The following is a 25,124-nucleotide window of genomic DNA, read 5'->3' as shown; positions in this document are numbered from 1 at the left end:
AGAACTAGTTTTTTGACAGGTGGAACACTCAGGGATGGCATTGAGGAAAGTGCAGTGAAGATAGAGCTTTATTTTTGCGGAACTTTGACATATGGTTTGTGTATTAAATAAATTATGATGGGAAGGCTTTGGGTGCTTTTTAAACCGGAAGCACATAATTCGATATACTGACCAAGGGATGCAATAAAATTGCATTTTAGGATTTGCAACCAAAATTTAAATTTCTAACTGACTGACAATTTTAACGAATTTTTGTAAGAAAAAGCATTTATATATTGCCTTAATATAAATCACAGCAAAAACACATATGTTAAAAAAGATCCAAATTCTCCTATGTTAAAATTATGCTGGCAAAAAAGTACTGAAATGTTAAAGTGTACTAAATTTTAAAGTTTGTTTTTAAATTTGTATCAATTAAATTTTAATTGTTTACTTGATAATTTTGCTTTTAATTTTATCGATTCTTAAGGGTATTTGAAAAATTGCCAAACTTTTTGTGCCAGCATATTTTTGTTGTGATTTCACAACTTTTTGCAAGGTATTGATGTTAAATTTAAAATCAATATTAATTCTAGGGTCTTTCTTTAAAAAAATCTCAAGCTTTACATATTTCTTATTTTTTTTTAAGGTAGTTGTGTTCGAATATCTAAGAGTGAGGACGACAGCCACTGATTAGAGAATGTCTATTTTTAAAATGTTTATTTTGCATAAGATATTACCAAGCTATATAAGATTCGATCAGAAGGTGCTCTATAATATTTGATGAAAATTCAGCGAAAATGGGCGTTTACCACGCCCCCTGGCAGTGGAGTAGCTAGCCCTTTCTGGGCCCTGTATCCAAATTTTTTTGTATTCAAATTTTCGAAAACATGACATTGAATTTTTTTTAAAAATTAGTTTTAGATGTCGATTAGAAGTTGCTTTAAAATGGCATACCAACTTTAGGTTTTTTTTTTTCAAAACATTAGTTATAAAAAATTAGTTTTCCAAAAAACACGACTTTGAAAACTTTTCGAAAAACGAATTTTATGTTTTTTTAAATTTGTTTTTTTTTTTCATGAACATACATATATAACATACATATATCTACCAAACTTATATATAAATTTGAGTGCCAAGAGCAAGTTCGTGCGACTCAGAGATGCGTTCTTTTTCTAACAATAGTTAACTATTGTTAACTATCGTTAACTTTTGTCGTTCCTAAACTACAAAATAGTTACGATTTGTAACTATTTGACAGATAAACTCGTTTTGAAGTGTCAAATAGTTACAAATCGTAACTATTTGCAACTCACCTCCATGATATGAGTTGAACATTCATGAGATTGTTGATGTGTCAAAGTGGATGTTTTGTTTACAAAACGAACTCCAAGATTTTTTTTTCTTTTGACATAAGCGGGAAAAATGAAAATAATAAGAGATTTTTGTAATTTTATGATGCGATAAAATTTATTTTGATTAAAAAAACATGATTTTTTGTTACAATTATGCAAAAAAAAAGTATTCTGAAAACAATTTTTTTTATGGTTTGACAGTTCAACAATTTCTAACAATAAATGGTTCCTAAATGATTTGTAAAAAACCCAACAATTTCTAACAATGACACATCAACAATATTTTTTGACATATTGTTAGAAAAAGAACGCACCTCAGTCGTGCATTTTTATTTGAATATAAATCAGCTGGTACGAAACATGAAATTTTATGAGAAAAATAAATAAATGCATTTTTAGTCAATAATTACTATTTTCTATTGAAAAAAATTGTTTCAAACATTATAGTTAAAGCTAATAGCTAAGCCAAGATAGTCAATGCACTTTGTTGCATAGTTGTTGGCCTCATTAAAACCCAATGGAATGGTAGTTGTTCTTCAGTTCCACTATAAACTCCAGTATGCAGGGAGAGCCATTTTTGTTTGTTTTCGGGGATCCTTAAAATTAAGGCGAAACATAAGAAGGATGTGTTTCTGAGTGTCAAGAGCCCAACCCATGGAATCCGTTGCGTCTGTTCCGTCGAAGTTTTCAACTGACAGCTCGATAAAATACACACGTTCTTATGGGAAGCGACCCATAAGCGACGGATCGGACGGAAGTAGCCCAACTTTCTACTTTTTCATCCGTCGTATCCTTTTGACATTGGTTGTCAACAGACCAGTTCGATTTTCTGTTTCTGAGTGCACGCCGGGGAATTTCAGAACTAAGAACTGTGTTCTTTTCTTCTCCGATTTTATGAATTGTGAACTTTAATTGTTTATTTGTGAAGAAATTGAAATAAAAGTAACATTTTATGATATATACAATAATATATATCAATTAAATATCTAAATTCTGTTGTAAAGTTAAATTTTACAATGCCAAAATCATACCTAAAACTGATAATCTGTTATTAAAAACTGTTTTTAACTGAAGAGCAAGTACCTACATGAAATCTAGTCGCGCATTTTATTTTATTAAAAAAAAGAACAACAATAATAGTTAAAATTTTCTTGCATCAGAACTTCCTTAGTGATGCACATTCAGCGAAAAAAAATCGAATAAACCTAGAAATTTGAAGTGAACTGTCAAAAAGCAATCCGTCATACGACGTATTCTATGGGTAACCCCTTAGGTGCGTTCTTTTTCTAACAATAGTCAACTATCGTTGTTATGTCAAAAAATATTGTTGATGTGTCATTGTTAGAAATTGTTGGGTTTTTTTACAAATCATTTAGGAACGATTTATTAGGGGGGTTCACATTGACTAACTTACCGGACAGACCAGCCGCCATTTGGTCTGATCTGATGCTGTTTTGATAGTGTGAACACCCATCCGACAGCCTGTCCGGTTTGCCGGATGGTTTTCAAAAAATTTTGATTTTTTGGTGGTCGGACGAACATGTTAGTCAATTAAACGACATGTCTGTCCGGCAGACAGTGATAATCCATTGTCTCTAATTTGAGAGCAGAATAGGGTAAAGATATATTAAAAATAAGCTGAAAAGTGGGTTTTGATGAAAATTGTCTGATGAATGTGAACGAAAAATATAATTCGGCCATCAGGCCAAATGACAACGGGTCTGTCCGGTAAGTTGGTCAATGTGAACCCCCCTATTGTTAGATATTGTTAAACTGTCAAACACAAAAAAAAATTGTTTTGAAAATATTATTTGCATAGGTAATTATAACAAAAATAATGTTTTTTTAGTCAAAATAAATTCTCTTGCATCATAAAATTGCAAAACTCTGTTTTTATTTTCATTTTATTCCGCTTATTTCCAAAAGAAAAAAAATCCTTAAGTTGGTTTTGTAAACAAAACATCCACTTTGACACATCAACAATCTCATGAGTGTTCAACTCATATCATGGAGGTGAGTTGGAAATAGTTACGATTTGTAACTATTTGACACTTCAAAACGAGTTTAGGAACGATGTTCATCTGTCAAATAGTTACAAATCGTAACTATTTTGTAGTTTAGGAACGACAAAAGTTAACGATAGTTAACAATAGTTAACTATTGTTAGAAAAAGAACGCACCTCTTTCCGTCCCATCCGTCAACTTCAACGGATTGATTGACGCAACGGACGCAACGGATTCCCTTAACACAGCCATGCAAAGTCATCTTTGCTTTTTTTTTCTAACAATAGTTAACTATTGTTAACTATCGTTAACTTTTGTCGTTCCTAAACTACAAAATAGTTACGATTTGTAACTATTTGACAGATGAACATCGTTCCTAAACTCGTTTTTAAGTGTCAAATAGTTACAAATCGTTACTATTTCCAACTCACCTCCATGATATGAGTTGAACATTCATGAGATTGTTGATGTGTCAAAGTGTATGTTTTGTTTACAAAACAAACTCAAAGGTTTTTTTTCTTTTGGAAATAAGCGGAAAAAATTAAAATAAAAAGAGAGTTTTGTAATTTTTTTATGAAAGATAATTTATTTTGAATAAAAAACAATTTTTTTTTGTTATAATAATGGAAATAAAAGTATTCTCAAAAGAAATTTAGTTGGTGGTTTGACAGTCTAACAATCTCTAACAATAAATCGTTCCTAAATGATTTGTAAAAAATCCAACGATTTCTAACAATGGCACTTCAACAATAATTTTTGGCATAACAACGATCGTTGACTATTGTTAGAAAAAGAACGCACCTCAGGGGATTCGGTCGTTAGCATTTGTTCATGCGAAATCACCCATAAGAATTTATTCACAGCAACACGGTCTAACCGGGCTGTTTGCATGGTTTCCGGATTTGTGTAAAATGGGGTTCTAAAAACTGGTGGCCTTAATAAACAAGTTATGCAAAAAAGTATGGATACAATTCCAATTAACAAAATAACTTCCTTACGTTCAAAATTTGAAAATTAATTTTTAATTAAAAATGTCCAATCAAAAACATTGCAATTGTCTTTAATTGATCCTGCATAAAATAAAACTCTCTTCGTGGTATTAATTAATTAATATATTTGTTTAAATTTTATTATTTACAAACGTATAACAAATATCAAAATTTTGTTGTTTTTATTTTCAATAAAAACTTTACAAACAAAAAAAAAATCATTAACATTAAAGAAACCATTGTGTTAATTTACATACATATATAAAAAGTATTACAAAAAATAGTTAGTTACCTTAATTTTAAATATCAAAAATTTTCTTTATTTTTTTTTTTTATTTCTTATTAAATAGAATTTACATAAAATTGTTATACACAAAAATACATATCAATTATTTGAAACAAACATTGTTAGCAGGAGTGTCCTTTATATTATTTTAATTTTATTTAACTTTAAATTAAAACTTAGTAAAATAAATCGATTTATTTTATTTATTTGTATTATTGAAACTGACTTAAACCCTTTGGAAAAGGGCTTTCTATTTGTAGATTTATTTTTTATTATACTGTGTTTAATGATTCACTCATGAGGGTATAGGTATCCAGAATTCAATGTGTACGTATGTTTTAACTGATTTCAATTACAAACAACCATGTTCGAGGCTATGGCATTTTGGATTAGATTAAGAGTGGATCCAGATTCACATTTTTTTCTAGTAACGATTACTCTCCCTATCTGAATATTTTCCACTCATTTTACTAACAGAATAACGATCTGAATAACCATCGTATTTGTCTGCTTTGTAATTGATTTCCTGAGGAGTATAACCAATGTTCTTTTGCCAATGATGCGTCCAATAGAGATCTTCGTTTCGAACTTGAGATGGTGTTTTGGCATCCCGACAAACGTATACACAGTATACCATGCTTCCGATTAGAGTAAGGAATCCAAAAATTAGGAAAATTATTCCTAAAACCCTAAAATTGTAAAAAAAAAAACATTTTAAAAAGTGATTAGAAAGTGAGTTATGAATCTTACCAAACAAATAAAGGCTCAAAGAACTGAATGACAATTACAAAACCAAGTGTCACTAGAATAAGACCTAAATTAAGCAGAAGCATGAGACAGCATACGCCACTGACATTCGGACAGAATGGATTTGGGGCTGACATTGCTTCGATTTTGGCACCTCTGTGTTTCTGTGATCGCCCACTGCGGCCAGTTTTCGCTGTACTTGCGACGGAATAAACACTGCGTGGTCCACCACGGGAATGAGGTCGATGACTGTAGCGACTGTAAAGGAAAATTCATCGTTAAATACATAAATTAGTAGTTAGATTTTAAGGATAATCGAAAGTGATAAGCTCCTTATTCCTAGATATTAACAAATTGTCCTGCAAGGTCAATGGGATGACTTTTCTATTCGTTAGAGCCATGGTTTTGAGAAAGTTTGTTTAAAAAAGCCTAACACAATCTTTTTCATTTCTACTTTACACAACTTATCTTGAAAATTGAAAATCTCTTAACCTCCAGTTAATGGATTACAATGTCCAGTAAAAGTGAAAGTCCTTCACTTCAACATGTCAGGAAGTATTATTTGGAAAAAGAAAGAAAAAAGTAACAAAAGAAAAGCAATATTATCTAAGAAAAAGTTCCTTGACATAATGGCTCAACTTCCTCCCCCAAGAAGTTCTAGAATTTCTTCTCATTAATAATAATCTCCAACAACATAATGTTCTTTACTGAGTAAAACTTGAAGGATAGCAGGACAGCTTTTTTTATTTTTATTTTCTTTGAATCAACTCATTTTACGTTTCTTAGACTTAGATATTGGTAATGAAAAAAAGTTCTGCCGTTTCAGCTAAAACGAATTGTCCATAGTTAATTTTCCATACTCCAGTTGAATCAAAATTCCACAAGTGCACGATGCACTAGTCAATAAAACATTGATAGTGATAATTCCGGAATCGTCGTCTGTAGGAAACTCAGAAAATTTCTATGGGTTTATGGTTTTTCTCATAGTTTCTATAGCCAGACTGCAGGCACCAGCTTTCCAATACAAAAAGAATTATCAAAATTGGTTCACTCGGTCCAAAGTTATGAGGTAACAAACATAAAAGAGTACAGACGAATTGAATACCTCCTCCTTTTTGGAAGTCGATAAAAAAGAAAGCTTCATAGTCTTGTTTCCAATAATACAAGAAAACTTTGTAAGACAATTTTTTGTAAAACATAATTTATGTCTTAAACCTAACGTTTTTAAAATAAAAAATGTTGTGACCTTTGACCCCTTACAATTCAGTTAAGATTTGAGATAAAGCAAGTTCATACAACAAGGTTGAAAACTTAATTTATAACTTCCCGGATTTGAGATTGTTTTTTATTTTCATTACTATATACAACATTCATAATAACACAAGGTACCGATCAAGTGGTTATTTGTTTTTTTTTTTTTTTGTTTTTAATGTAGCTAAAAGAAAATTCTTTTTAATTTGCTGTTGTGAAAAATTAATTTGAATTTTGAAACAAAAGAAAAAAAAAAGAAATTAATGAAAACTTTTGCTGTAGTAACAATTTGTAAGGGTTGCAGAGTTCAATTAAAAGGAAATCTTTTATATTAATTATCCTAGGGCAGGCACTATAGGCACTCTTGTAAAGGGAGATATTGCTATAGAATTTTTAAACGACCAGTGGCTATTAGAGGAAAGGGTTTTCTTCTCAGGAGTACATTTACTTTGGTATAAAATATTTATAATAAAACAAAAAAATAAACAGAAAATGCATGACTGAGCTTAATATTGAAATGGGTATTTGATAATGCTTCAAAATTTTAGTTTTTAAATAAACAACTTGTTGAATGTACCTTCAAGGTAAAATAAATCAATAAAAAAACATGGAATTTATGCTTAAAAACATAAAATTGATTTCTAGAAGTCTTGAGCTCGAGCTTGATAATAAGTGAAAATAAGTTTGAAGAAAAAACACTTCCCCATCACTTATGTATGTAAATACAAAAAAATTTGATTTAAATTCTTTACTTTGCTATTTCTTTTTTAGTGGTTCACTATGGCGTATACGTGTTTTTTTTTTAAATTTTGTGGTGATTTATTTATTTATTTTTTATTTCATAGTCAAAGACTTAAAATAAAGTTCTTGGTGTAAGAACTAGCATAAATTTATAGCCCTATTGTAAGCCAAAAGAAATGTTAATTTTACTTTAAGTCAAAGTGGGAACAAAAGGTGGCCATCCCCATCATATATTAGGAAATATGCAAAATAAAAGAAATAATACTATAGATTGATTTTAAGGCATGAAAATGGGTACCTTAAGAATTTTTGTAACTAAAAAAGGGGTGTCAAATTGTTGGCGTAAGAGGGTTGCCACTAGTCATATAAGAAAGTTGAAAAAAAATCTTAAATTAGTAGATAAGAGAGAAGCCTCAAATTTGCTATAAAAATAGCCCTTGTTAGCGAATTCAATGAAATAAAATTTAAGAAACGGATGTAAATACATAGTGTTGCCAGAATTAAATAAGCAGAAGTGTAGTTATTAGAGTTGCCAGAGAAATAGGAAAGAAATCAAACCCATTGAGTTACGAGGCTGAAAAATTGACACTCAAATATCTTCTCAAAATATCATGAATAAAAGAAAAATTGGTGGGACTATAAATCAGAAAGTTGATGGTAGCCAGGCAGATCTTGACAAAGGCAAAAACATGCTATTAGCATGAAATGCACATGAAAATAATGAATTCGAAAAGAAAATCGTTAGTAAATTTTGTATCAATAGGCAAAAGAATATGACTGGATATAGTTTTAGAAATGATATCTATTTGAATGATGAATCAATTAAAATGGTTAGCGTTCCCGAAAAGCTTTTTGTGACGTAATGCTGTCATTTATCATTAGCAAATTTGTTAAAATTCACGATTTAAGAAAGGTCATTGAAAAAAAATGCTCGAATTTGAAGTTTTAAGAAGTTCCATTTTCAGTGTTTCTTAAAAAAAATCACTTTAAAATTGCATTTTAAACTAATAACAAGTTAAATTTCATCTAAATTCAGTTTATTTTGTTAAAAATAAAAAGAAATTGCTACAAAAGTTAAATACAACTTTTCCTTGTATATATTTTTATGTCTGTTAAACAAATATACATAAATATTTATGCATAAACGAATTGACTATTTTTCTTCCTGAAGGAAATTGATAAAAAACAAAATCTCACTCAAGTGACAAACTAATTTGAATTTTATCTCGAAAGTCACACGTTTTCGAGTGAGAGCTCTTACTACAAAATGAAGAGCGAGTGCCTTCAAGCGAAATGTTTCATGTGTCACGTTTCCCACAGTAAATTCTGAATAGAATTTGTAAATCCCCTTTCTCTCTCATGATGGTACTTCTTTATCTTTTAGGTACTGTGTACACACAATTTCAACAGTATATGGAGCATTGTATTATACGAATACGTAGGTACGTGGAAACTAAACGAACATTCATGCACCGTTAAATGACAACTCTCTACTCTACTCATAAACACATCTCTAGTCATATTTTTGCAGTTACAAACTACTATAACAGTATATAATGAAACAACTGCCACATAATACGATACAAGAAAAGACCTCCCTTAATATCCAATTGCTTCCCGTCGTCCGTCTGTCACAAAAAAAAAGAGACAAAAATTTCAACTTCATTTATAATATTCTGTCTGTCCTCACCTTATTTCCGATGGTGCTTTGTAAGCGGCACTCGTGACATAAATATCACTTCCAGCGTCGCCACCATGGTCGTAGCTCAGTGCAGATGGCGCTCTCGGTGGTATTCGTGTTGGTGGGCCGTTTATAACACTGGGACCTAACGACCTTGGTCCGCCATTGCTTGCCGAACTACCACCACCACCCATCACTACACCAATTCCACTATCCGTTGTGTGGACTCCATTCATTCTGGTCTTGCGAGCTGAATTATAATGTCCTGGAGAGGTGCGCTCATTCGCCATGGTGTACTCGGACATGGTTCGTTCAGATGGTGCACGATGTGATTCTTCGCCATCGGTGGAGTAGCCTCGATTTGAGTGTGAGTGCACATACGGTGGGTCAGGTGTTTGACGACCGTGTGTTGCTACATAATGTCCACTTTTAAGTCTGCAAAACAAAAAATTGGAAATATATACCTAAGGAATTCTGTATGTTGGGAAAGGATAATGCTTATACTTTTTTACTCGGCGTTCGTGCATGTTGGGTCCTTTTTAAAGTGAATTATTCTATCTGTGCGCTAACAATGCTAATGAATATTTGACTAAGGACGAAAAGAAAGGAATTTTGTTTTTCTTTTCTCCTTTTTGGTTGTTGGCTTGTTTAATGGTTTCTTTGCGACTTCCTCTTTCGTCAACCTTAAAGTCTCTGTCTCTTAATTGTAAATCAAGGACTTTTTTTTTTGTGAATTTTAATTTCAGTCAAGAAAATGTAGTACACATTCTTTACAAGACAAACAAACCAAACAAGGAGAACAAAAAAATCAACGCCAAAGGATCTTGATATCTCCCTGGAGACAAAAAAATTCTTTTTCTATATCGTAGGGAAGTAGTTTTCTTTCCACTTGGATATCCTTAAGAGGATATTGTATTTTCAGCGATTATTTCCGGGCATTTAGCATCCATTTTTATCTGGAAATAGAAAGAAAAAAAAAAAAGAAGAAAATGAATAAATAAATATAAACAGCGAGTGATGACGACGAATTGAAATGAACACAACAAAACTAGAAGTAGGTATAAAAATAATCCTTATACCTTATAGAGTTGAGAGTTGGTTGATGGTTTGAAGCTTAATGGTGTCTTATGTATTATTATAATTATTATTATTATTGTGTGGTGGTCGAAGAAGAATATTTTCATGGTCGTTCTATTATACATATTTCTTAAACAAGGACACAAACAAGGATAAAAATAGACCCCCACTCCTTTTCGTTGTCTTTGGTCGTCACAACAACTTAAAAGAGAAAACAAGGAAAATTGTAAAATCTGTGCTCACTTACTTAACTAACGAGAGACAAATATTTCCTTAAATAATCGGTTTTCATGCTTTGCATTTAAATTGCTGATGGTTTTTGAGGGAGAACTATACTAACTTTTCTGAAGCATAAAACACGAAGATATTTGATAAGACAGAGAAGGAGAGTATACAACTTAAACTTATAGAAAAGGATGTGGGTAAGGATTATTATTGTTGTTGTTGTTGTTGTTGATTAATGAAAGTTGAAAACCATGGAATGAGTTTCTTAAAAAGACATTAATGATCGTTTTAATGCGGCAAGAAAACATAACATAAAAGTTATTTTAAGAGTCTTTAAGATGTGGATTTCTATGTATTCTTATGGCAACACATTATTTATGTGTTAGTTTCATTGATTGTATGGTAATTTTAATTATGACGCCATCTTGTTTGGGTTTTGTTTAGTTAAATAGATTTTCAAAGAGTTTTGTGGTGAGACATGATGTTGAGGTTGATTGGAATACCCTTTTGGAAGAATGAATTTTTATGAATACAAACATACGGTTTAAGTTTTTATGTACCATACGAGATAACTTTTCCTAGTAATGAATTTAAACTAGAGTGGTTTGAAAGTTTTACTTTTTAGGTCATCTGAAAGCTAACAAATAATGATGTTTAATATGATTAATGGAGTGAACTAAAGCGTGCCAATATCATTCTCAATAACTGGAACAAGGAAGACAGCTGATCTTGATGTAGTCACCAAATTCATATTTTAAAGGCTTTCACAAGCATTGTTAGTACCTACTTAATTCTTACGATTATAATGAATCAGGTCGTTTTACTTATAATTCCAAAATTCGCAACATAAGTTACGCATACACCAAAGTGTATGTACTGAAAATTTCAAAATCCCCAAAAATTATTATTACCAAGAATTCAAACGGCAATCGTTTTTGGTAAACTGCGGTAAACTGCAATCGTTTGTCCACGTTTGTATATGTAAAGGACTCGAGGTGGAGAAACGACAGAAATTTGAGTTTTTGAAAAAATTTTTGAAAAAAAAGTAATTTTTGGGGATTTTAGGGGACTTTGAATTTTTGAGTACAAAATTTGTTTTTCGAAAATCTACTAAACGTAGGGTGGACAAAGGATGATTTTTTGTTTGTATCCATTTCTCGAGGTGGACAAACGAATGCCGTTTGAATTTTTGAAAAATTTACAGTAGATACACTGTGGTGTATGCGTAACTTTTCCTGCTATTTTTAGTATAAAATTTGTTTTTTGAATATATCCTAAACGCAGGGTGGACAAACGATGATTTATGGTTTGCAGCCATTTCTCGAGGTGGACAAACGATGGCCGTTTGGGTTTTTGAAAAAGAGAAATAATTTTTGGAGATTTTAGAAAAAAATGATTTTTGTATGAGAGTTGATATAAAAAAATTCTTTTTTGATTTTTTGGGATAATAGGGGAATTTAATTTTTTTGGTGTAAAATTTGTTTTTTGAATATCTTCCTGAAAAAATTACTCGGAAACAATCGAACGGATTTTCATCCGCCTTCGTCAAAGTCCATCCCTCTGCACCATAGAGCAGGGCTCGGATGATGAGAGTCTTCTAAAGGGATACCTTAGTTGCTCAGGAGAGGGCTTTGCAGGTCAATTGTCTTCTCAAACAAAAGAAGCAACGGTTTTTTTTTGGCATCAGAGGTATAAGATCGGGCGACTATAATCGGTGAGTTCTTTTCCGACCCTTTTGCAAATTATTTTCATTTAAAAAAAATTAATAAAAACTTTGATAAATACACAACAACCATGCCATAAAATGAAAAAATCTTAAATGCTTTATGAAGATACATTACTTAATTTTTTCCTATAAAAAATGAAACTACCTATTAAAATGTCAATTCATCTCTGGGAATATTTACCTAAAAAACTTAAGTTCTGGGTCTTGTGATGCCACATCCTTTAAAAAAAACACTGTTTTGAAAACGTGAATTGGTTTTTGTGGCGTATTTCTCAGTCCTAGGAAGGTTAAATAATTTTTTCCGCATTTAAGCAAACCAATCCATTCGATCCAGGGGCTCAAAATGAACTACAAACGTTGCAAGAAAAAAACAAAGAAGAAGAGTATGCCAAAGAAAAAGCAGAAAGTGCGGAAAGCATGTATCGCTGAAAGAGAGAAAAAAAGACCACCTAAAAAGAAGCGGATTCTGCATTAAATTAAGCTGATTTCTGCATGGTTTTTCGACAAGGTGACTTCCGTTTTAAATTAAATTAATTTCTTGAATGTGCTAATTTAAATTAATTAATTTTAGCGGAAAATCCTCTTATTTTTATGTGGAGACATTTTAATAATAAAAAAAACTGACAGCCACTGGGGGTCAATCCTACAACTGTTGGGTCACTAGGATAGTGCTTTACCATTAGACCATACCATTAGTATAACAAACTGCAACTAAAGCTGAAGTCTGACGATAATTTTTAAATTTGTTTAAGTTTTTATTTTTACTGGTTTTTTTAAGATGATAATTCGTATTAAAATGAAGTGAAATGTACATTCAATTTAACAGAATTTAAGCGGATTTCACTTATTTTAAGCGACAATCCAATTGTGAGATTTTAGGTGCGCATCATCTTATTTTAAGGTGCCATTTTTTTCTCATTGTAGTAGGTAATTTTTCTTGAAAAAACACTAACCTATCAGAAAGTTCATCACGGACGAAGTCCTTTGCGGACTTAACCTTAATTTAACCTCTCTCCATAATTTAGTAACCTGCTAAGTGAGCAACTATACCAATTCATATAATTCATATAGCAGTATCAAGACCTGGAGGCAAAATTAACGATTTCAAGTTGGTTTTCCTCTCAGTGTCAAGTCACTGTTAAAGCGAAAGAGTATTTTAGGAGAAAATGCCCTACAAGTCCATATCCAACTATATACACTCTGTTTTCAATTTCACGGAGCCTTAAATATTGCCACTCAAAGTTTAAAAAGATATCATTGGAAAATACTACCACCCACACGCAAGCTAATTCTTAAAATGTTCAGTTTCAGACACAATTGGCTGATATCGAAATAAAAGCACGTTTTTTTTTTCTTCAAAAAATGAAACTACAGATAGGATTTCTTCATTATTTTCCCGACACATCTATGAAGGTGAACTCAATCCTCATCCATCATTTCAAACACAAACATATTGAAAACCGTGAGTTTGTGTATAGTGTGTGTGTTTGTTGAACAGAGCATGAAATACGTAGAGATACATCGATAGTGATAGAGACATCAAATTGTCCTAGAACAATGGCAGAATGGTGGCAACAACGAGGCACTATCTATGAAGAGTTTTCCCCCTTTAATTTCCCCCCTCTCGCTCACTCCCCCCTTTTGATCAAGTGTAGCGTGACAATTGAATGTGAATTGTTCTTTTGCTGCCGATAAAAATGGATTATTGTGCATCGATGTTGTTTCGACAATTGCTTTTCCATTCAATTGTGTTGGTTGATTTTTTTGTTTTGTCTTCTTTTTTTACTTGCTCTATAGGGCAAGTATTGGTTTCGTGTCAAAAAAAAAATTCGAGGTTTTAATCAAAACTAACATTACGATGATGGAGAAGTCCAAAAAAGTGGGTTTCGTCATGACGTCCGTCGGTCTGTGCGTCTGTGCGTCTGTGCGTCGGTGCGTCCATCTGTACAAGTGGCTACAGCCTAAACGGGTTGACGGATTTTTTTGAAATTTGGTATGGATGTTTTTTTCGTAATTTCCAAGGTTGGTTTTTTTTTGTTTTTTAATATCTCGCTTAGAACGTATACCTCCCATACAAAATTTTCGAGTTATTGCAATTTTCTCGAAAACGGCTCTAACGATTTTGATTAAATTTAACACACGTAATGCTGTATATAGTTCTAACATAACTGCGTTTTTAGTTTTTCTCAAAAAATGCGGATAGTGGAAATATGGTCTTTACGGTTTTTTAAATCGCGGATGTCGGCTCTTCCCGTACATCATTATGGAGTTATTGCAATTTTCTCAAAAATGGCTCTAATGATTTTGATAAAATTTAGCATACGTAATATTCGAAGTAATTGCAGTAAAACTGCCGTTTTAGTTTTTCTCAAAAAAGTCAAGTCAAATAAAAACTAAATTTTATTTTTTCCCCAACCAAATTTCTTAAAAAGTATATAGAGGCAGCTCTTATAATCTACAAGTAAGCTAACATAAAAGTGCTTTGAACTGCAAGAGCAAGTACGTGCGGCCCCAGTCGTGCATTTTATTTATCGGTGCACTTGCAATCCTAGATTGCATGTTTTTGTGTTACGGCCTTCCGAAAAGGCTAGCTTTTTCAAGTGTGCAGGCATTTATCAAGTTGTTACCTTTTTGTGCCATAGCAAAGCAACAACGTAGTGCTGCTAGCGATGTATCTATGTGAATAAATTTCAATCGATTCAAATTGAACAATTGAATCACTTTTGAGCCGATAAAAATTGTCGGCGGAGCGCGGCACAGCTCCTCCGATATGTTTAGTTGGTTGTGTTGTTGTGGGCCATGGTAATGGTGGAGCGCACAAAATAATGATGGAAGCAGCCTACGGCGGCAAAGCCCCTTCTTGCAAAACAAAGACTCTCAAATAAGTTGGTGGTCTCTGAGTTGTTGTTCTAGGACTATCGGGATACCGACGCAATACCAAACGAGTATAGACTTTATTTTAACCACAACAACAACAAATAGCAACGAAACAAAAAGAAAAAAAGTAAGGGATTGTAACCATCTCAAGCGATTTGCTCCGGAATTCATTGGATTTCCATTTATGGATGTTGTTTTGTGTGCTGTTTTGTTGGTTGATTGGAACATGACCGGGATTCATGTAATGGAAAACATTGTATTTGAACCCGAAAAGAATGCTTTATATATAGGTACAACTCAGTCAGCGAAAGTTATTCAACCACGAGGGCAGACGAAATATTACATTGATTGAAAATTGTGGTAATGGCGGTATGAGGTATAGCTTTTCTACACAACACAGGCAGAAATAGAGAATGGAATAGAAAAATAGTATAGTGAATGGAGCATGAGTTTTATTTTGTGTGTTTCTTGCAAAAGCAGATTTGGTCGCTTTTGTTCTTTGAATTCGATTAAGCTTGAGCTTGCTTGATGATGATTTGGTTTTTTGAAAAGTCAATGTGATGGAAATATTAAAGGGCACAATTCTGAGGCAAGAATTAGAGGTAGCTTAGGAAGAATTTGAATTTTCATTTTAAATTTAATAAACAACAATACATGCGAGACATTCTTACGCGTGCGTTTAAATATAAAGTTAGAGGGTATAAATACTTGAGTACATGTTGCTGACAAAACATGAAACGTAGACAGCTTTTCAATTGAATATGTAATTAAACTTTTTATCGTATATAGTTAATTACTAGCATTCATGAATCTGATGACTGAATTATTAATTGAAACAAATTTTTGAGGTACGACTTTAACCGCAGCGATTTTTTTCAGTCTTATTCAATATTTTAAAAAAAACTTAAGTTTTCAATAGTGTTTTGAGGTCTCACTTGATGAATTAGAAGGAATTTATATAAAATACTTTTTTTCGGCAATTCGGAATTATTTTTTCGAAAATCTGTAAAAATATGTTATTTTCTTACGGTAATGCATACGCCTATTTGCTGTGAACTCATATCTTCCTATGAATGTTAGCTAAAAAATGTAAAAAAAAATAACTCCAGACCTCCAAGAAGCTTTTAGTTTTCAGTTATGAATAGAGCTTAAAGAAATCTTTCTTTATATGTCTCACTCAATGAGTTTGGAGTCCCCGGGGCTCCGACTGCTGCTCAAATTATTCTGCCGTTAAATGACTTTGTACATGACTCGGTGCTGAAGAATGTAGTGATTTCGGTGTCAAAATATGCTCAGATCCCCAAGCACCCTTCGGGTCACAGGGCACCGTGATATACAGAGAATGAAAGGGCAGATAAACTGGCCAAAACATGTTCAACACTTGAACCGAGCCAAACTGTTTCATTGGTATTCACGCTAGACTAAAACAAAGCTTCTTGAAACCAGCAAATGACAAATGGTCAGTACTTGAAATCTGTCGGTTTTCATAGAATCTGTGGCTGATCTTTTCTAAAAACAAAGCTGAAACCGTATTTAAGCTAAGCAGACGTCAATTGTACCTTTTTGTTGGAATCCTTAAAGGTCACAGCTCATTTGGAGGGAACCCATGTGAACAGAATGAGCAATGTCTCATCTGACTTGTGTAGAGGGTGTCAAGACGAAGAGGTGGATGAGGTCTCATACCACTTCCTTTGCGAATGCCACAGTTTAGATAATAGCAGGAAAACAACTCTCGGAGATACTGCAAAATAGTATTAAAATGGATCCAAAAGCCGAAGGGCATTTTCATATTTAGACATTTTTTTAATCAAATTGTTCTCCAAAATTCGCAACTACTAAATTTTATTTAGACCTGGAAATTGTAAATAATAAATACATTTATCTGGCTTACAAAAATATACAAAATTTATTAACAATTTATATCACATTATAATACCACATAAAAAAAAAACCTATCCATGTCTGCTGTGCATCAATACTTATGTATGTTTAAACAAAAAAAAAAAAAAACAACATCAATTTTAATTTGATAAGAATGGAATGCATGAAATGAAATTTGATTTTTATTATTTTTATTTCTCCAAGTAAATCCCTTTTGGAAGATGAAATCCCCCAAACACAGTCATCATCATTCCTCAAAGATGGATGACAAAAAAGACACAACAAAAATATACAAAAAAATAATATAAAAAAAAGAAACAACAGGACAAAGTTAATGTTGCTGACAGCTCCGTGTACCTTTGCCTTTATTAATCTGAAACTTGTGTTCACTGCTGTGTATTCATGTTTTGACTTCAACAAAAACATCACGAAGGAAACATCATATAAATAAATAAAAACAACAAAAAACGAAAAGAATTTCAGATCCTTTGATGAATTTTTTCTCTCGCGGTTTGAGATGGAAGCTCTAATTTGAAGTCAAATAAAAGAAATTTGATTTGTTTTCCTTTTCTTTGTTTAAAACATTCTAATGATTTTTTTTTATTATGGTCGCCTGCTGTTGGTAATGTAAACAAAAATCACAATTCAGACATTTGATACTCACCCTAAAATAAATCAATGCAAATTTAACACAAAAAAAGTTATTTTATTTAAATGGCGCCCAACACGTGGCGACCTTTATTGAAACATTTTAAGGAAACTCTTAGAAAATAATTCAAATAAAAATAGTTTTGAAATGTTGTAGTCAATATTGTATAAATATGAAATCCGTATACCCTAAATGGCGCCCAACGTATGACATTTTCTTAATTAAAATTTTTCCAATGATAATGATATTTTGTGTGTCATGTAACTGACAAGCTACTACGCCATTACAAAATTTCCAATTCACTTTAGTGATTCATTTAAACAAGTAAATTAAAATGTCTCATACATAAAAAAAAAAATAAAAACAACTCAATTTGAAATAAAAAATTAAGACTCTTGTAACGAACACAGAAATTTCATGCCGAAAAGGCATTCCAATGTTCATTTACTAACACAAATGTAAACAAATGGAAATAACCATGTACATAAAATGGCAACAACAACAAAAAAAAAAAATAGGAAAACCATCCAATTCCTGTGTAACCATGTGCAACTATTATGCCAAGCACGGCTTAGTCCCAAACCTAGCAGTTCGTTGTCATACCTCCTAGTCTCTTCTAAAACAATCGGCAATTCCACGGACCAACAAGCAGTGGCGTATCCAGAAAAAATTTTGGAGGGGGCTGGAAAATTTTTCAAAAATTTTTTAGAGGGTAAATGTGCGAAAAAATTTTAATTTTTTTTTATTAATCTTTGATCGAGAGCTAAACGCTGTGCTGCGGTACTGAAAGTGGTATACCTAGTTGCATAATAGTGCTCTCCACAGATTCGTACTACTGTCTCCTCTTTTCACATTCAGAGTACCTAGTGTTTTTTCAAAGTTCTTGTGTCGCAAACATTTTACACAAACAGCAAGGAGTTGAGTCATCCTTAAAAAAAACTCTTTATTTCGTTCGAACTTTGTCATGTGCTGAATCCAAAACTGTTTACAGATTAATTTATATCACGTCAAGAGTTTTTGGGCTATACTTATCAATATTTTCGTTATATACGACCATGTTCCGCAATTCGAACGAAAGTGAATTCAAATCACTTTTCAATTTCACGTGAAGTGAAATATCAATATTCTTCATTTCGATCGGTTTCGAAAACTTCGAAATTGCTTCTAACTGTCAAAACTGAAGGAACTTCCATTTTTATTTTGTTTCTAAAGTGAAATTACTGCAATTCATTGGAAAAGGCCCCCAAATTCACGAATAGAAACATAGTGAATTGAATTGAATCGTTTATTTTCAAAACATTATAAGTCCATTTCATCCCAAAAAGTTTCTGACATAATACATTTTGTATTTAACAAGTTTGATTTTAACCTTAAATGCAAATATTATCCTTACACAACAAATTATTTATTTATTAAAATTGAAATCATAAGAATAAATAAAATCATCGTTTTTGTGGGTTCAACAGAAAAAATTCAAAATGGACTTATCATGTTTTGAAAATAAACGATTCAATTCTAAATTGAATTGAAAATCTAAATGAGTGAAAAAATGCGGAACACCTATTTCACTTTATCCGAAATATATATGCTTTTTCGTAATATGGTGCTCTTTAATCCAAATCGGAAGCGCAATACTGCAATTTTCTTAAAGAAACCTGTTGACCACTTAGATTTTGAGATATCAAAAATTTCTATTTCCAATATCTTTGAGAAAAATATTATTAAACAAAAAGTAAATATTTGATCAAATACGGCGTTTTGAGATTGCATAAGAAGTTTTGCAAAAATTTAACGGTGATGTAATTGGACGTCAAAATACTAAAAAAATTATCTAAAGAATTCGGAATTGAACTGAAATCCGAAAAAAGAATTATCACAATCCTCATCGTCAGCTAAGGCTCTTACTCAAACAAACTCAAACAGCCATTTCAGAATTTGGAGGGGGCTCGAGCATCTGTGCTGCCTCTAAATCTCTAAGATTTACGAACAAGTTTTAGTTAATCATGTACATTATGATGAAATAAGCTAAATAAAATCATGATCTTGAAGACTTGGGGGGGGCTTGAGCCCCCTGAGCCCCCCCCTCAATACGCCACTGCCAACAAGGATCCATGAGCAAAAAAATAAAGTGAAGAAGACGCAACAAAAACAAAAACACTAATAATAATGTGAAACTCATTGTTTTCTTTATTTTTTATTTTTTTATTTTTTGTGAGTGTTTGTATAGTCTAAAGGGGCGGGAGTTCTTCAAAGCTTGAAGTAGTTTTAGGTATATGGTTACATTGAGGCGAGAAGTTGTTGGTTGAAACCAGTAGACCTTATCGCTTCCGATCAATACTTTGAAATTGGTTATTTTTTTATTTTCCTTTTTTAAGCTATTTTTTAAACCAATATCTTCTTAGACTTATTTTTTTTAGTGGTCAATACTAGCGTTTGGTGCCCGTCCAGTCCATATGCTCTATAGAGAACTTTTTCTGTAGGGTATAGCAAATAATGGGAACTTGTGTGTTTTGTGTGCCGACAACGCATATATTTTAGTGATAAAAATCAATTAAGGAATCTTCAATAAGAGCGAGTTAAAGAGCTAAGAGAGGTATGTGGTAATCATGCAAAGATTTGTCGGTACTTATGTAGTTGTGGTTTTGGTTCAACTTTTTCCATTTCGGTAGCCATTTTTTAGATAGATTATTATAAAAGGCTCCTGAGAGGATTCCAGTTAAATAGCAATAAAAAAAAGAAGACACTCGAAAATAAAATAAATTCTTGTGTAACTTTCACTATTAAAAAATTGATTTTACTATCTCTACCTAATTACTAAAAATGCGAGGGACTGTTAAAGCAATACCCTCGCGAGGAAAAAAGAGATTGGTAAAACTAAAAATGATTAATTGTTTGTAGAATTAAATAATAGAAATTTGGTAAAAATCGCGGAGCTAGTTTTAAGCACGGGCCAAGGGATTGCTACCAGTGTTGCCATCTTCCTCCTATTGAATGAATCAAATTAAAATTTTTTCCAAATCCATCACCGCAATCCTAAAATACACTCGGCCATAAATTCTATTTAATTTCAAAATAAAATATTTTAAATACCTGCATTCCCACAAGTTAAAACAATACAAATACCTAAAAAGCTATAAAAAACTTTATCACTTCCTTTTATATTTACTCAAATAAAGTCCATTACACCAAACATCATTAAAACAAAAATCCATTTGACTATTAAACCTATACAGGCAACATTTATCAACCATTCCTATAAAAAAAATGAGTTAATTCCTTCTTCAAATAGTTTAATCAATGATGTTGATTGTCATACCTATGTATATCATTAAAAATCAAAAAAAAAAAACACACATACTTAATTACCTATATGCAAAATAAAAATAATAATATCCCTGTGAGGTCTAAGTCCAGCCCTCTAGGACATAGTTTTATTATCGCAGTTTATCATCAAACTAAATAAGGTGGTCATGCGTCGTTTATCTAATTACCAACTTGCCAACCTGTTCTAAGGCAACGAGTCTATGTTTATGCACTAAGCATAACATAAAAGAGTGCCCCCATGCTTAACTCATGTGTTGTTGGGAAAAGTTTACTTTAACTGTTGGTAATGATGATGATGATCCTTCAGAAGCCTTTCGATATACAAATGGAAAAACTATTAGCTGCATAGAGTTACACAGTGTATGAGAGAGGTTTTTGTTTGGATTTTAAAACATGCTCGTTCAGAACATGGCGTTTGAAGCCTTCATTAGCATGCAACAAGTGAGGCAATTAAAAATTTCTTAAACACATTAATTAATCGATTTATGATAAAATATATAACTACGAGTCAGTTTGATCAGGTCCCATGGTGGAAACCACTTTGATAAGTGAGGTAGATTTTATTTAATTAAATGAAAAGTGCATTAATAACACTGGTCAACAAGGTTTTTGCCACAAGAACCAAAATATACTTTTCTAGTAGTTTTTGATGTGCTGAACTCGAATCTGAAGTCAGAAAATTGTCATTGGCCTCCGTTTTTGAAATATTACCGTTATAAAATGCTAAAAAACGTCATTTTGACTGTTTTCGAGGTTCTGTTTTAATGTGGGGTAATTCATTACAAACAAATTTGTAAAGGTGATTATAAGAACAGATATTCTTCTTTCAAAAACTGTTTAAATCTTTCCGATATCTCTTTTAATGCCCGAGATATTTAGAATTTAAGTAGCGGTCTTTGAATCAGAAACAACACTGGCCAACCAAATCAAAATTTGTTTGCCACAAGAACCAAAATATACTTTTCTAGTAGTTTTCGGGGTGCTTAACTCGAATCCGCAATCAGAAAAATTCTGTTAGCCTTCGTTTTTGAAATATTACCGTTATAAAATGCAAAAAAAAAGTTTTTTTATAACGGTTATATTTCAAGAACGAAGGCTAATAGAATTTTTCTGATTGCGGATTCGAGTTAAGCATCCCGAAAACTACTAGAAAAGTATATTTTGGTTCTTGTGGCAAAAATTCTGTGACCAGTGACTTAAACTTTAGATTAAATTTAGTTTCTCTTTAGCTTTTTAACTGAAACTTAAGATATCTCGAGCAATAAAAGAGATATCGGAAAGATTTAAACAGTTTTTGAAAGAAGAATATCTGTTCTTATAATCACCTTTACAAATTTGTTTGTAATGAATTACCCCACATTAAAACAGAACCTCGAAAACAGCCAAAATGACGTTTTTTAGCATTTTATAACGGTAATATTTCAAAAACGGAGGCCAATCAAATTTTTCTGACTTCAGATTCGGATTCAGCACCCCAAAAACTACTAGAAAAGTATATTTTGGTTCTTGTGGCAAAAAAAAAGTTAAATTTTGTTGACCAGTGTAATAATATGATGAATGCTAAAAGGAGAGATGTAAGTTTTATTGTTTTTTTTTCTTTTCGTTTACATCTCATCTTAAGATACATCTGAAGAACTTAATGAAGAATTACTTTGTTTTGATTTCAACAGGGTGTCTTGAAGTAAAGTTAGTAAATTGGCATTTGTGCCGAATTGGTAAGGTTTCGGTCGACAAAGTAGCAATGGACAATATTTTTGAAGTAAGTAAAACTGTTGTTAGTTGGTGTGATTTCTTGTGACTTAAGGAAAATAATGACTTTATGAGTAGGCCAAGACATTAATTTCGATTCGAGACTTATTCTTTACCAATTATTTAAATCTAGAAGATTTAAATATTTTTGGAAAAATACTAATTTTTAACATTCTTTACAAAAAAAAACGGTTTACTGGCCCCAAAGCTTATGAAAATATTGAATTTTTTATCGGACATATCAATACTACTTGCCAGCAATTTATAAACTTTCTGTTTTTACGGGGTCTTTTAACTTCCTAACTCGGGAGCCAATTTTTCAATTTCTTTATGTTTTTCAATCGTGGTTTTGGTCACTGATTTGTGTAGGTTGTTCCTGATGAAAAACACTATGCTTAAGTGTATAGAAGATCTTTAAACTTTGTAACCATACATTATGGAAACAATATTAGATTACTATTTTATTTAATTGGAAGCAAAATGCTGGTCTTTGATTGGCGAGTAGTACAAGGAAGGTCCTACTACGATGCCAGGTGACGCTTCTGAAGAACAGGTTCTAGGGCTTTTAGTAGCACTTCTGTTCAAAAGGTTCTATTAGTTCAGGGAAATAAATTCCTAAGAAGTAAGTCTACTGAGGAACTGGTTTCTACTAAGAAGAACCTATTTATCATTTTATGGAAACTAAGTACACTCTAAAAAATATGAAAGGGGAAATAAATTCCCGAGTTTCTGAAGAATAAAGAAAAACTAATGTCATAATTAGTTAAGTATTAAATTCAAAACCAACGTCGGTTGCAGCGTTCAAATTTTCTTTTCTTCAATAGATCTGCAATGGTGAAAGGGCAAAAATTACATTTCGTATTTGAACCATTTATTTGCAAAACATGATAAGTCCACTTTTTTTCAAAATTCGTTTTTTTGACTAAATTTGTACTCCAGATATAACCACGTCTGTCTTTAAAATATGAAGTATCTACTCCATCTATATCCGATTTTACAGCTACGCGAAATATTTTTTTTAGTATCAAAAATAGAATAAGTCCCGGACTTATCATCTTTTGAAAATAAACAACAGCTTCTTTTTGTGTTAATGGTATATTAGATTAATGGCTGAAAATCTTAAGTTTAAAGCTACTTTAAAGTTAATTAATTAGTCCGGACATTGTATTTTATTCTCAAATACAATTGTTTGATAGACTGGGGCTAAAAGCAAAATTGCATATTCATTTAAAAACTAATTTTACATCCGTTTATTTTCAAAGTATGATAAGTCCAAAAGCGTTTTTATTTTTTATCTTTTGAGCTATCGCTCCAAAAATTAAAAAACGAGACGGTATTTTGTAGCTAGGCAAGAGTTCTACAGAATATATTTTTTATAAATTTTTCTACGCATATCAAAAGAAAATAGAACGTTTTTTTCTTCTCCTCAAAAATTTAAAATCATGGACTTATCATGTTTTGCAAATAAATGATTCATTTAGAGAAATTAAAATGAGATATTTTTTTTAACCAGAATTGACTTTTCTGATCGACAATTGGGTAAGAAATAGTAAGGTCACCGGTAGTATTTCGGTTGATAGTTAGTTGGCATTTGGATTATTTTTCATACATTTTGGGATGGTTTTTGATTTTAAGTTGCTAAGGTAACAAATGGTCACCTTAAAAAGAACCCGGTTAATCACATTTCAACGCAGACCCTTATGCCAAATGTCGATTTTATTTTTATATAAATCTAGAAACCTGTTCTTTCGGCTCAAATTTTAAATACGAGCAGCAAATTGATAGGAACCTTCTTCTCCTGCATACCACCTTCAAGTATTGCTTTAGCTACCACGTTGATCTTCCGAGTTGAATTTGAAAACTCTTCTTCGTTATCACAGCCCCAAGATTTCCAGCATTTGACTCGACATTGAATTTTGTTCTTCAACAGGGTTCGGACTTCAGTTTCAAAATTTCGAAGCAAATTTGAAAAAAAAGTGAAGTAGATCCAAAATTTCGGAAGTAGATTTCAAAATTAAACTTTCCGAAAATTTATTTACAAAAATTTATTATAAAAAAATTATTTTTCAACAAAATTATTTTTCTTTACTTATTTTATTATGATCTTTTCAAAAAACCTTTCTCATTTAGTGGTTGTAACGGTGCTTTGGGGTATAACGGTGAATTTAGAATAATCTAACAAATTTTTGATCAGGAATTCTTCAAAATTAGTCAAAATTACCTACTTTGATAAACTTTATTTATATCTTGAATTCGAAGAATAATTGACATTCATTCATCTTTTGAAATTTCAGTTGAGCTTTTTTTCTCAATGCCTCGACCAGATTTAAAGTTGAAGTTAAATCCCTTTCTCTAAATTTATTATTTGAAAAATATTTTTTAATCAAGAAATAGAAGTAGATCCTGAAAAAGAGAAGTAGGGAAGTAGATTGTATTTTTTTCCCAAAATTGAAGTAAATCTACTTCGATCAAAGTAAAGTCCGAACTCTGTTCTTCAATCTACATTAATGCTCATTGAATCCAACAACACTTACAAATATTTTTCATGTAGGAGCTCATCAATTTAAAATATTATTTAGGTAC

At 31.7% G+C, this 25,124-nt stretch overlaps 1 protein-coding gene across 4 annotated transcripts in view; it reads right to left on the bottom strand.

The window, feature by feature from the left end:
• Positions 1-4,606: 4,606 nt before the first annotated feature.
• The window catches only part of LOC129912613 (uncharacterized), a 146,058-nt gene continuing 125,540 nt past the window's right edge, over positions 4,607-25,124 (bottom strand). For all 4 annotated transcript variants that reach the window (XM_055990920.1, XM_055990918.1, XM_055990919.1 and 1 more), the window contains 4 exons: positions 9,538-9,989; positions 9,043-9,468; positions 5,364-5,618; positions 4,607-5,302 (listed from right to left, as the gene is read on the bottom strand). In XM_055990920.1, the coding sequence (XP_055846895.1) occupies positions 5,038-5,302; positions 5,364-5,618; positions 9,043-9,468; positions 9,538-9,560 (969 nt within the window). In that variant the 5' untranslated portion in view covers positions 9,561-9,989 and the 3' untranslated portion in view covers positions 4,607-5,037. The remainder of the gene's footprint in view (positions 5,303-5,363; positions 5,619-9,042; positions 9,469-9,537; positions 9,990-25,124) is intronic.

This window comes from Episyrphus balteatus, chromosome 2 (genome assembly GCF_945859705.1).
Source record: "Episyrphus balteatus chromosome 2, idEpiBalt1.1, whole genome shotgun sequence".
Lineage (NCBI taxonomy): Eukaryota > Metazoa > Arthropoda > Insecta > Diptera > Syrphidae > Episyrphus > Episyrphus balteatus.
This window is presented reverse-complemented; position numbering and strand designations above follow the sequence as displayed.